Below are 14,220 nucleotides of genomic sequence, written 5' to 3'. Positions count from 1 at the left end.
TGTGTCATGTCCTGCAGGGTCGAGAGTAATGTATTGTGCTGCTTCAAAATAGCGTTTCCTGGAAATTTATAATTACTTTCATTCATGGTGGGTTATTCTGGGAATGCATTTGTTCGACGATTTTTAATGAAAATTTTGTATGGACTTCTGAAAATGCTTCTATTCTGAGAAATAAGCTTTTTTTTTCAACGTTTCTTTTACTGAAACATATTCGTTTTTGGGATTAGATCTACTACAATTAGAGATTGCAAAATATATACTGTTCTACAAAAGTTCAAACATTCAGATTAAAGAAAGTGAACATTTTATTTTTCATGAACGAACATTTGGTGGACAAGAATCGGCAAATTTTCAAACAGTGACAAAATTTTAGAACTTTCTAAGTTTTGTGGAGCAGTTCAAAGACAAAAATCATTTTAAATTCACATATGTGTGTAAACTTATCTATAAATAATTCTGGTCGTATAGAATGTTTTTCTTTTTCAAATGATCGACGAATGTCTTTACAGTAAGGTGTTCTGAATTTTCTGTTCATATTGATACCATTCTAGATAAAAATAGTTTAGAACAACGCTGTAGATACCTTTTTTTGAATTAGAAGACCATCATTATTTATAGTGGGTAATAATAAACTGATTTACACAATTTTTAATTGAAGTTAGAACGATATGGCTTCATCAAGATTACTTCAAATCCCCCTATTAGGGTAATTTTAAATGCGGGACCTTATTGTTGTAGCTGAATATTCATTTAACTTGATGCTCCACGTATTTCGTATTTCTTTTGAATATTTCATTTTATTGTGTTTCAGCAGATGTCCAAGCAATTTTATTTTATCTTTATCAATGTTGTGGTTAAGTAATCGTTTCAAACTGGATATTGTTTATTCAGCATTGGTGGATATTTGCCTCTGCATAATTTCATCATATTTTTGAGAGTTCATTCTCAAAATAGAGAGCTGAATTATTTTGTCACGAATTCTGTATTTTCGAATTTTAATTGATCACGCTCTGTTATGAAGTTGCCATACTGAAGATTCCTAGAGAGGGTGCTAGATGAAAATTGTCTTCAAAACTATCAATGCTTTAGTCTTTCGGTATAAATTAAAAAAACTTTGCCACATAGGAATCTGAACATGGTCTTCAGATGCCATTAACTGTTGAAGAGATAGGGTGAATTTGAAGATGGTTAACATCTCTAACCTTTCTAATATCTTTCAAGTTTTTGACGATTGTCTCGCTGAAGGTGTGAAACAAATGTGAAGTTTTTCACCCCTGATTTTCGAATGTTCGTACTTGAATGAACATATGAGGTATTTGTTATCTATGTGACCTAGAACACATTTAGGCAATATTCAGAGAAAATGATATCGGAAAAGTAGCTGACTCGGCCATTCGGGCAGATTTATCATAGAAAATAGTCCAAAGAGAGAAATCGCGAATATCGTAAAGAAGTTTCCACCGAAAAACTCAGGTTTGGCATCATTGACATAATCTCATATTCAAAAGTCAGCAGAGTCTGAATAACTAGTTTTCTGGCTGAATCAACAATACTGATCGAATCGCCAATATAAGAATCGGGCGTCTCAAATTCGAAGGAAATAAACTTTCGTAGGGTCATACCAGGTCAGGACTGGTTTCAGTGGAGCCTTCTATTATATAGAGCTCCCCTAACCAAGGGATTCAGTGAAAATTGAATATAGGGATAAACGATTTCAGGCTGAATTTAAGCTTAAGGCTTCATAAAGAGAACTCATTTTCCTCATTCTCAGAATGGAAATGCAAAAAATTCAGCTTTTTTTATTATATTCAATTCTAGAACAATTCATTCATATATATTTCTTTCTCTGTTGAAAAAATTTAATTAATGAGAAACATTTTTGGGAAAACTATACTGGATATCCTATCATTCTTTAGCGATAGAAAATTGTGGTGCACACATAATGAAGGTGTCTAGATAAGAGTTCTTGTAGGAGGCCCTGGAGGATTCCATCCAATGCAAATAATTAAAAGGACAATTCGAGGATATCGGGTGTGGTAGTCAAACTCTATAAGATCTATCTCATTTATTGTATCATCCTTGCTTTCGGTCATCATTGTGACCATCTTCAGGAAGCTGAAATATTATACATAACTGTAGTCGATATCAATAAGTTGATAAAAAGGACAATTCATCAACATAGAAATTAGTTGAGACTGAATTTGATAAATGTAACATTCGACCTATATTGCTGCTGAAAGAAGATGTGAACTCGTATTCATTCTAAGATTTAGTCTGGGAAGTCTAAGGTTGGAGTAACTAGACTTTGATTTTTTCGAAGTTTCAATTTGTATTGTTCTCACCATTAGAAACTGAAAATTACTAACCTAGTAGATGTATTTTTTTAATGAACGAAATAGTCGTTATTTTTATTTGTTAGCGAATAACGATTTCAGCGAGATTTGTATCTGGATTATTTTTCACCAGAGCTGTCAGCAAGAGCCTATCGGCCGTTTGGGCCAGTCCGGGCTTGGTTCACACTTTGCAGATATTTTATCGGATAGAAAACGTTTGCACAGAACGTCTTGAGGAGTAATGTTTTGCAGGCGAAACGAATATTGCAAATGACACTTTGGGATCGGAAAATTCGACAACCGAGATGAAAGTCACGTTCAAGGCAATAAATTCGAGCCGGAAGGGTGAATGGGCTGTTCAAATATTCCCGAATGTTAATCGAGTAGAATTTGTCTGTCAAAAATGACCTAGAAGATATTCCACTGGTTGAAGCCAATTTCTCAATGGAATACTCGTTTTTCTTTCCTCAACAAGTTTCAATCACAGATCACTTTAACTTCTATAAATGAGAATAATTCTTTATCTCCTTATAGTTACGAACATAAAAATTATATTGAATTCCTATTTTAAGCCGAAAATTTGTTGAATTCATCGAACTACTCAATGAAGAATTCAGGATCGAAGATTAGTTCACAGCGAATTTTAAATTCGAATACTTACTTGACAGCGCTGAAGAGTTAAATATGGTACCACAATCTCTAATGACCTTGATCATGAGCGATTAACTTGATAGTGCTCAACAAGTTTCAATCTCAGATTACTTTAACTTCTATAAATGAGCATCATTCTTTATCTCCTCATAGTTCCGAACATAAAAATTATATTGAATTCCTATTTTAAGCCGAAAATTTGTTGAATTTTTCGAACTACTCAATGAACAATTTAGGATCGAAAATTAGTTCACAGCAAATTTAAAATTCGAATGCTTACTTGACAGCGCTGAAGAGTTAAATATGGTACTACTATCTCTAATGACCTAAATCATGAGCGATTAACTTGATAGTCCTCAACAAGTTTCAATCTCAGATTACTTCAACTTCTATAGATGAGCATAATTCTTTATCTTCTTATAGTTTTGAACATGAAAATTATATTGGATTCCTATTTTAAGCCGAAAATTTGTGGAATTTTTCGAACTGCTCAATGAACAATTTAGAATAGAAAATTATTCCACTGCAAACTTAAAATTCGAATGCTTACTTGACAGCGCTGAAGAGTTAAATATGGTACTACTATCTCTGATGACCTTAATCATGAGCGTCTAACTTGATAGTCCTCAACAAGTTTCAATCTCAGATTACTTCAACTTCTATAGATGAGCATCATTCTTTATCTTCTTGAAGTTTTGAACATAAAAATTATATTGGATTCCTATTTTAAGCCGAAAATTTGTAGAATTTTTCGAACTACTCAATGAACAATGTAGGTTCGAAAATTAGTTCACAGCAAATTTTAAATTCGAATGCTTACTTGACAGCACTGAAGAGTTATATATGGTACTACTATCTTTAACGACCTTAATCATGTCCGACTAACTTGATAGCGCTGAAGGGTTCTATGTAGTACTACCTGGTCTTGAATAACACTCCAGCACTTGACAGTACTGTAGAGTACCAGATGGTGCTGTGAGGTAACGAATAAGATTTATGTGAAATATGGATGAAAGTAAGAATTTGTCAATATATGTAGAATATTCTATTCATATTATTCTTGATTTAGGGACGTTATTAGTCAAGATAGAACTAAGGATATCTAAGGAATGCTTAAGGATGCGACTCGTGTTTTGAAGATGTGAAACCTAGAGTAGCGCAGATCAAACATAAATAATCCATTAGGTGCCAGAATATGTTAGGTTATTATCCATTGATTATGCTATTTATTGCTACAAGGACTTTTGTTGCAGAGCTATGGTGTTAGTGGAAATAAAAACTTTAAAATTTGATAACAGTGGTATAATCATGAGAGGAGCATAAAACGTTATCGCTCAAAACAATACCCACACGTTCTCAATATGAAAAAATATATTTTTTCGGCAACCGTCCGGGAAGTGCTCACTTCCCGGATGCTTTTTCTCTGAGAAAGTAGCATTTCCCGGCCTAGTCCGGAAAGTACGTACTTCCCGGACTAGGCCGGAAAAGAATCATAGAATCCATAGCAACCGAGATAACGGCTGACAGTTCATATGAAATTAGTTGTCAAAAATTTGCATGTTTTTTGATCGCAATCGCAATAAAATATGGAAAGCAGCAGTGATAGTGTTATTTTACATGGTTGCCGAAAAAATATTGTACGCAACACGCCCGAAAATGGTTTTTTTGGACTCACAGACTTCCAGGACTCGCTTACGCTCGTCCTGGAATTTTGTCTATTCGTCCAAAAAAACCCTATTTTCCGGACTTGTTACGTAAATTACTATTACCGAGGTGAGGAAAAAATGGTAAATCATTCGGTATGAAGAAAGAAATGTTGATTTGTACGGAAGAATTTCAGGATTATTTACGTATTACTACCAAACCAATGCAATCATCATTTAAATTTAATAACTTCGTGTTGTACTTCCTGGATATGACAAATTGCCCAAATCAATTCAAATTTGTTTCAGTTAGAATATATGGTATATAATTTCACATATTTCGAAGAATTACATTTCGCATATTTCGAAGAATCATACGATATTAAACCATGATATTGAAATATCTACTGTTTCCATGTAATAGGAAATGAATACAATTGTCGGGAATTTGATTTCCAATGGACGGAAACCCAGTGGACAAATATTTATATTCGAATTTTTTCGAATGAGTTCAGATATACCGCGAGTTATGTGAAACAATAAAATGATGTTTTTCTTGCGTCCGGAAAACATTTCTGTTGACTAATTTCACTCACATTTTTCAGATGACACAGAACGAAAGCCGCATGATGGCTCAGCAATGGGAAAAGCTGTCACCGCAGGAATTCCAACAATTACAGGATTTGGCAGCATGTGAGTTGCAAATTTTTCTCTGCATTGAATATAACGGGATGAATTTCTTTTGTTTCCCTCATAAAGAATGGAAAATCATGTGAAATAGTGTGTTTTCAACATATTTTGATCTGAACATAATTAGGTATCTTCTCATATTCGAAAGAAATATTACAATGTGCAGGGTGATCATTTTTTTTGTGAAAGGATTTCGGGAACTATCGGAGCAAACAGGAAACGAATAGCAAATTTTCAAGCTTTTTTTGAGCGTTCGTTCTCCGAATTAATCGCTTTATCTTTTCGTCATAATGCTTGTGATTTTTCAATTTAAAAATTCAATCGATATTTTCATGACTACGAAATTAACGTTGTTGAATTTTTTTTCTTTCAATTTAATTGAGTTGCTTCAAGAAATAAATTGAACAATTTCTTTATGAACTTTATTACCCATAATAAACTTTCTTTCGAAAGAAACTCAGGAAAATAATAATAAGTGATAATAATAATTAAATAATGCAAAAATCTATCGAAACGCCAGTACCAACAAAAAAATTCCAAGCGACACTAGGAAGGGGTTTTATCATAATACATATAGATTCGAAAGTTTTGCATAACCCTATACATCTGAACGTTTTTTTTCATGGAAAATGAAGTATATTTCACATAATTTATTAAAATTCCAAGTAGAAAAACACAAAACTTCAGTTTTAGTACCAATTTTGATGCTCACTATTAATAATTCTTTCGAAAAAAGAGTAAAAACAGTTTTATTTGTTTCTCATTTGTAAACGTCAGTTTCCAAAAACACAATATTAATCAAGAAAGTTTATTTTATCAAGTCACTAACTTGTAAAACTGACAGTTAAATTGCAAAATTTTTACAAGTTAGTCGTATTATTTACATTAGAAAATTTTGTTTTATCGTCATATAACGTATTTTCCCATATCTTCTACATCATTCATGTTTCACATCGACAACATCCAAAAATCCCAAATATTGTTACAATTTTCGCCAGCAACCACTGGTCATCAGAAGCATGTAAAAGGTTCAGCCTCTTCTTTACTCAATACTTTAGCCTTTTTTGGCGTATAACGCTCATTTTTTCGTTTCAGAAACGCTATTATCTTTTGAAATCTGCAAATGACAACTAAACGTCATATTTTTCAATGAATTTTTTGAGGAAAACAAACCTGCGAACAAGGGCATTTTCTTTCATTTCCAAACAGCTTTTCAGCATAGACCATTTTGCCCATAAAGTATTAGGGCTGAATCTAGCTGATAGTTGATTCAAGTAGACCAACAAAACATCTTCAGTTACCCCAATCACACTATTTTTGTTTTGCCACTTTTTGAAGTCGTCGTATTCTCGCTCGTACCTTGAAGCTGATTTTGCAGGTGAAAAACTTGAAGCTACACTACTGGCTGCCTCAATAATTTCTTTTGGTACATTCATTCTCGCTTTCGCCAAAACAAATGTAAAGAAAAATAAACAGACATGTTCATGGCAACGCTTCCATAGCTTACATAGACTTATATAAATATATATCTATGCTAGCTTACGACATTTGAGACAAATCATTGAGATTTTTTTGGAATTTATCTAACCTTTTTACAAATGAGAAACAAATAAAATATAAAACAATACGCGCAAGGTAACGGGTTTTACTGGCTCAAGGAGGTAACTGACTCGCCTGCGGCTCGTCAATTATATCCTCCATTCGCCAGTAAAAACCATTTTACCTTGCTAGTAATGTTATATACTATACAAATAATTGATTACTTTTTTAATGAAATGATAATATCTACATAGGCGTACAACTTTGCTTCCGCCGTTTTTCCGTGAATTCGAGGCTTTTTTGTAGAAAACTAGTTATACATTTTTTCTCGATCGCTGGCCACTATTTTCTCCCATCTTTCGGCAGTGTATGAATCCCGCGTGAAAGGACTGGTCATTTTTTGAAGCGATCCACGAATCGATCCAATTTTTCTCCGAAAGTGGTGGTCAGCAAGGCCGTGTGCTATTGATCGAAACAAGTGATAGTTCGAGGAAGCAATACGGAGAATACGGCGGGTGGGGTAGGACTTCCCATTTCAACCTTGACCACTTTCGCAACATGGGGTCGAGCATTGTCATACTGTAAAATCACTTTATCATGTCTCTCTTTGCGGCCGTTTGTCGTCTTTAAATGCTCGGTTCAAACGCATTAATTGCGTTCGATAATGATCACCTGTGATTGTTTCAGTCGGTTCAAACAACTCATAATACACAGTAACGTTACAATTGCCCATGAGACTCTAAAGACTAATTTCTAGGGATGGTTTGGCTTATTTGGCAACAAAACTCCTACCCAGGTTTTTACAAATTTAATAAAATTAAAATATACAATGATCGATCCTTTTCACTCTAAACCAATAATGAAATAGAAACTTAACTTAGTTCGGATTTTAATGAGTTAGTCTGCTATAAGGATGGAACCTCTTCTGTAAATTATTTTCAGCCTTCTGAACACCAGATCTTATCAGGAAGCTATAGTACTCCAATCCCCATTCAACGAAGTTGATGTGATAATGCCAGGTTTTACGCAGGTATTCTTTCAGATTCAGGAACTAAAGTGGTTTAACATACGTACTATTCCAAATTCTGTATCTTAAGGAAGTACTTTTTGATATTTTTCAATCCCAAGAAAGGTTTCTGTTGTTCCGATTCCACGGGAGGTGCTTTGAGAAAATGAACAACGATATTAGAATATGTTAACTGAATTTACAACTCCTTCTCGGGTTTCTGACCAAGAAATTACAAAGAAATCATTAAATTTATTATCAAACAAACCTGAAAAGGAAATTGTTTGACACAAGAAGAATCCTACCAAACCTGAAATACGTTTCGACAAGATGGATGACTCTAAAAAAAACGGCTGTTTCAAATTAAATTAATTCGTTCTGGCGAGATTATTACTTGTTGAATACAAATATTCATGTCAACACTTACCGAGAATCCCGACACAATTCTCGCCGATAAATTAAATTAATAATGACTGAAATCTGAATCTTAGGTACGTATTCTTGCTGAAGTCTCAATAATCATTGAAAATTTTTCAGAAGATTCTATCTAGATCAGCGCATCTGCGTTCCGACCGATGGTATACGATATGATACGATTAATTGACAAATCCAATTTTCCAACTCCGACACCCTGAATCTCGGAATCTAGTAATAGGATTGATTTGGACCCATAGATTTTCTTAATAAGGACCTCATATCCTACAAAATAGGATAAATTCAGAAAAATTAACCTGTGACCATTTTGCAGCGTTCTCTAATATTCAATTTTTTTTCCAAACGTCCGCCCGCACCTAGGAAGCACCATACAGCAAAAAAACGCGAATTTCCCCAACTTCCTGTGCTAATTTCGCGAACGAGGATATTGAAATATTATTTCCATTATTATATGCCGACGCTTCGGTCGAGATTGACGCGTCATTTCTTTCGGTCCGCCCTCTTGCGGCATTCAAAATAAGCCGGGAATAATTTCCGTCATTTCGCCTCCACGACCCCGTTTCATGGTCTCACTTTGGAATGTATGGAATTCTTGATTTGTCTGATGAAATTTTTATTAAATCCAGAATTTTTCCCAGGAAGGCAGGCTCTCTGCATCTACACGGATGGCGGCTAAAATTAGAAACCAACGATGTGCGTGCGTGTGCGAAATCAGAATCGTTTTATGAAAAATACGCAGCCAAGAGATGTGGCGATAGTGGAAATAATTTTGGAAGTGGTCATTTATCATTTATACAAGATTTTTCCAAATTGGAGGTTTAAAGAAAAATGAGAAATTCTTTGGGTGATTTTAAGGAAAAAAGTGGTTATACAGAGTGAATAATTTTCGGATACCAATCAGACGTTTATACAGATCTGAGTACTACAGAGTTTCAAATGTTGAGAACCACCTTTCAATCTAAGTACTCAGTTTTCAAGTGGAAGGCTGTAATAATTCAAAATACCCTTTTTCGAGTTATTTCGTTGGCAACGGTATGAGATACACTATAAATTGGAATTGGATGATTTGGATGCATCTCCATATATTCTCTCCTTGTAGCTTTCTTATTTTTATTGTTCTTCACAAAAAAATATTTCAAATTTTTCCTCTTCTGTGTAGTGTATATTCGATGAATAGTTTCATTCAATGACTAACGTATGTCTTATGTATATCGTTGCCAACGAGATAACTCAAAAAAGGGCATTTTGAATTATTACAGACTTCCACTTGAAAACTGATTACTTAGCTTGCCAGTTGGTTCTTGAAATTTGAAACTCTGTTGTACCCAGAATAAGGGAGATAGGCCAAACATATGTTATATATTCGAAATCAGGGAAAAAGGAGCATGTCAAATATAGAAAAATATACAGGGTGTTCCATTCGAAAAAATAAAGTTGCAATCAATATGTTGCCCACTCTGTATATATTTCGTTTTGTGAAATCATTTTAAAAAACACTAGTCGATTTTGTGAAACTTTTGTAAAAAACATTTTTTTGTACCTCTTTTAGTAACAAAGTTAAAGGGGGGGTCAAATTTTGGTGAAAAACCCGGTACATGGTTGAAAATTTTCGAAACAACTCTATATCTATATTATTCTATATTACAAAAATACAAACTTGTTCCCAGAAGTAGGCTCTTTTCACAGTTATAATACAAGAAAAGTTAACATTAGCTATCCCAAGCATAAATTACACATAACAGAGACGCATCCAAATTATGCAGGTCTAAGATTTTTTAACAAACTGCCAGATAATGTGAAAACATGTTCATCTATGGGCCTATTCAAGACGAAGGTGAAGAATTTGCTGGTCGAGATGGAACTGTACTGTCTAAGCGAATATTTTGATGGATGATCCAAACTTGAATGACGATATTTCATCTTATGCTCATGATTGATCTATAGATTGTTGTGAAACATACTTTGAAATAAATTTTATTATTATTATTATTATTATTATTATTATATCCAGCTGATCAAGCAGAAGTTTTCAATGTAATGAATCTATAAGATCTAATGAGAATAATTGATTATTTGAAGTAAAATGAGACAAAAAATTAAGTTCGAAATACTAATACATTTTTTATTGAACGATTTCAACATTTACAAAGAATAAAATTAAGAGATTCAATTAAATATCAACATATTATATTTTACATAGACGTACAACTTTGCTTCCACCGAAATTCGAGGCTTTATTTTAAAAAATTGGTTATTCATTTATGATTTAAAGTATTGTGCACTGCTGGTCACTACATTCTCCCATCGATCGAAACAAGTGATAGTCCGAGGGAGCAACGTCTGCAGAATACGGCTGGTGGGGTAAGATTTCCCATTTCAACATTTCCAAGTATGTCTTTACCACTTCCGCAACATGGGGTCGAGTATTGCCATGCTGTAAAATCACTTTATCATGTTTCTCGCTGTATTGCGCCATTGCGGAGATTTATCTATCGCCACAAACGAATTAATTGCGTTCGATAACAATCGCCTGTGATTGTTTCAGTCGGTTTCAACAATTCATAATACACAACACCGAGCTGTTCCCACCAAATACTGAGCATGACCTTGGAACCGTGAATATTCGGTTTGGCCGTCGACGTGGATATCCCCATGATTTTCTGCGCTTGGAATTATCGTAATGAACCCATTTTTTGTCTCCAGTCACAATGCGACGCAGAAATTCCCCCCATCTTTGCCTTGCAAGCAGCTGTTTACAAGCAAACAAACGCCGTTCAAAATCTCTCGGCTTCAACTGGTATGGCACCCAATTTCTTAGTTTCTCAATCATTCCCCTGACTTTCTGCCGTTTTGAAATGGTTTGTTGAAATCAGTAACAGATATAATGGAACTACAAAAAACCTATAAGTGTAGTACCTACTCGATCAAACTACCAGTAGTCAGACCCATAGAAACTTCAAGCAGAATATCGAAAAAAATTTGTTCAAAATTTTAAAATGACAGATATTTAGGCAAAATTATTACATCCACTGAAATACTCAACTAAACATAAATTCCTTAGAGAATCGACTTCGCAGAGACATTTTGATAAATGTATTAAGAGCAAATTTACGTTCGTCTGAATGATTAGAACGTAGATCAAAGAACTCAAATAAATCCCATTACTTGATAATTAGGTATATCGAGTAGATTAAGAGCTCTTCAGAACGTTCTAATCTTATCATCCATTGAGAATGTCTACATTTTCTGTCTACAGATAGCAACGAAGGAACAAAGAACTTTCCACGCTTCTCCCTTATAACAATATCAAATTCACCTGGCTGAATCTCCAATGGGAATCAAGAAATCGATCTCGCTTGTCAGTTCCCACTCAATTTTATTACCTTCAAATATAATCAATCAACTCTTGCAGTTTTGCTAACGGAAATGGATATGAATATCTATATTAAGCTTCATTTCGACAAGGTCAAACTTGTAATCGATAATGAAAGTTCGTTTTGTCGTGGGATGCTCAACAAGTGTGTTGACATATACTCGCTTTTACTTTTTATTGTTAGAAATTTGGCATTTTTTACGATGACATATAATCAATACAAATTGAATTTCAATGAATGATTTTCCAATAAGGGGTTTCGTTTTGAATAGTCCGCTATATGGGCAAAAGTCACTTTTGAAGCTGTCATCTTTCGACATTTGACAAGCAAAAACTAAGATATTACTGAAAATGAAACGATACACGCTACAACAATGCAATGAAATTGTTCAAATTCACTACAAAAATGGTGAGAATTTGGCTGTCACGACTAAAGCACTTTTGGGTCGTCGTGAAGCACCTTCTCAGCCGGCAATAGTGACACTGGTGGAAATATTTGACCTCAGGGGACGAGTTAGTGATGTGAAGAATTGAAACCGTACGCGTCGCTCAATAATAACTCAGAATATTCCTTTTGAATTCCGTAGTGTTAACGAAAACCCTTGGTATGTTGATCTTGGTAATTAGATTTTTCATACCGTACATTTTGCCGGGGCGCAAAGTCAGTTAATGGAAAAAGTCATAATTTTTGACACAAAAAAAGATCTGAAGTGGTGATCCAAAATTTAACTTCACTATAGATTGGTGGTGTAGGATCAGAGAAACAGGATTTGTCAGTTAGTATAGTATTGAGCAAATTACAAAAGAGGAAGGAATCTTTTTGGATGACTAGGATCAGAATTATATCCAAAGTTTCATCATTATCCAAAGAAGAAACTTATATGCTATTCAAGTATCACATTCTCATCTTTATTTATTTTTCGTTTGACGTATAGACAACAACCATGAATGATTCTTGGAATGAACGACGACGAAAATATAGGGCTATTAAACAGCATTTTTCCTGAAACTCTGTCTTGCCTTGGAACCCTTGTTGACTTATGAATAATTCAGGAGCAGATTTATTGCAGAATTCTGTTTTCTTTTTGAGGGCGAAGACTCCTAAAAACTTTCATTCAGGAGAAACGTAGATTCGGGAATATATGGACTATATCCATTTATATGTTTATCTTTGAAACAGGAAAAAATATCGATGATCAAACATTAACCTTGCATTTATTATTTCGTATAATAAAGCTACCTAACCTTTCCAGATATAATTCGAGCAGTCGAATTTTTCTATACTAACCTGTATTCGTCTAGATTTCGGAACTCGAAAAAATTTGAATGAAGAACTTCCTGATATTATAGAGGACGAAATCAGAAAAGCACTATCACAAAAGAATGATAACAAATGCCCAGGAGAAGATCGAATGACTACAGAAATGCGGTGGAAAGAGTTTGAATACTTTCGAATAAATGCCTATTCTTATGTTAAATCCTCACTAGCTGGAGTAACTCGTGCTTTTATTCAAAAATGGCGAAAGTATGGATATAGGAAATTATAGACTCATGTCCCTGCCATCACATCTATACGAAAATTTGACCCCCCTCCCAAAACTCAGGAACGAAAAATATTCGAAGATTTTAAAAATCAGGTCAACTTCTGTTTTGAGGAAAACAAATTCTCATCATGAGTTTGCTTCGAAAAAACTACCTCTATGAACCTTAATTATTCTCAATATGCTTACTCCCCTACCATTTCCCACCATTACCATCGAAAATTGAAAAACGCTCTTAAAAACACCTTTTTTTGATCACCATTCATCCTAAAGACATTTTGATCATCACTGAAATTGAATATGGTCTGAGGTAAACAAAAACTATGTTTTGATACAAATGTATATTCGAGACTTTTGTTATTCAATAATTCTTGGTTGGCAGGAAAAAAGGTCAGGTTGTTTTCAGAATAAAACCATTTCTCAAAACAAGGCTGACCAGTTTCAATTTAACTAAAAATTTTTCTTCAAGGCTCTACAATGAATAATACAAAATCTTTAACAATACGGGATGAATCTAAAAATATAACTAAGAAACATTACAAAACAAACGTGCAAATATAATATATGATTATTATAAACTAAAGAAGAGAACTATTTTTAGATCACGTAATCTATATTAGTGTCGACTTGTGTTTCTACGCATGATCGAATCGTGACAATTAGAGTTTTAATTTTGAATTAAATTTTTATTGTCTGAAAATATCGAAAAGCTTATGATGAGTGTTCTTTAACTTTCAGATTCAAATAGGAAGTTGCAGGATGTATTGGTGGAATTCTGTGGGACAGGACCTCCATACCAACATAATCCAGATGGGGTAAGTTTTCCTCATATCACACTTTCAACATTCATTGAAAAAAAAATGCACAATTTTACACAATGATATATTATTTCCTCGAGGAAATAAAAAATATTTGAAACAACGGTTGAGAAAATGATTAGTTCACCCGGTTTCATTACATGCAAAGTGCTTAAGCTAGCCTTAAAACTATCGCTTTTTATATTATAGAC

The 14,220-nt window shown here is 33.9% G+C and overlaps 1 protein-coding gene across 4 annotated transcripts in view; it reads left to right on the top strand.

Moving 5' to 3' along the window:
- Positions 1-14,220, top strand: part of LOC123671281 (diacylglycerol kinase 1) — a 176,008-nt gene that overhangs the window by 21,550 nt on the left and 140,238 nt on the right. For all 4 annotated transcript variants that reach the window (XM_045605027.1, XM_045605025.1, XM_045605026.1 and 1 more), the window contains exons 2-3: positions 5,233-5,320; positions 13,950-14,026. In XM_045605027.1, coding sequence (XP_045460983.1) covers positions 5,233-5,320; positions 13,950-14,026 — 165 coding nt within the window. The remainder of the gene's footprint in view (positions 1-5,232; positions 5,321-13,949; positions 14,027-14,220) is intronic.

The sequence above is a fragment of the Harmonia axyridis genome, chromosome 1 (genome assembly GCF_914767665.1).
Source record: "Harmonia axyridis chromosome 1, icHarAxyr1.1, whole genome shotgun sequence".
Taxonomy (NCBI): Eukaryota; Metazoa; Arthropoda; class Insecta; order Coleoptera; family Coccinellidae; genus Harmonia; species Harmonia axyridis.
Note: the sequence above shows the minus strand (reverse complement) of the source record. Positions and strands in the feature narration are given on the sequence as shown.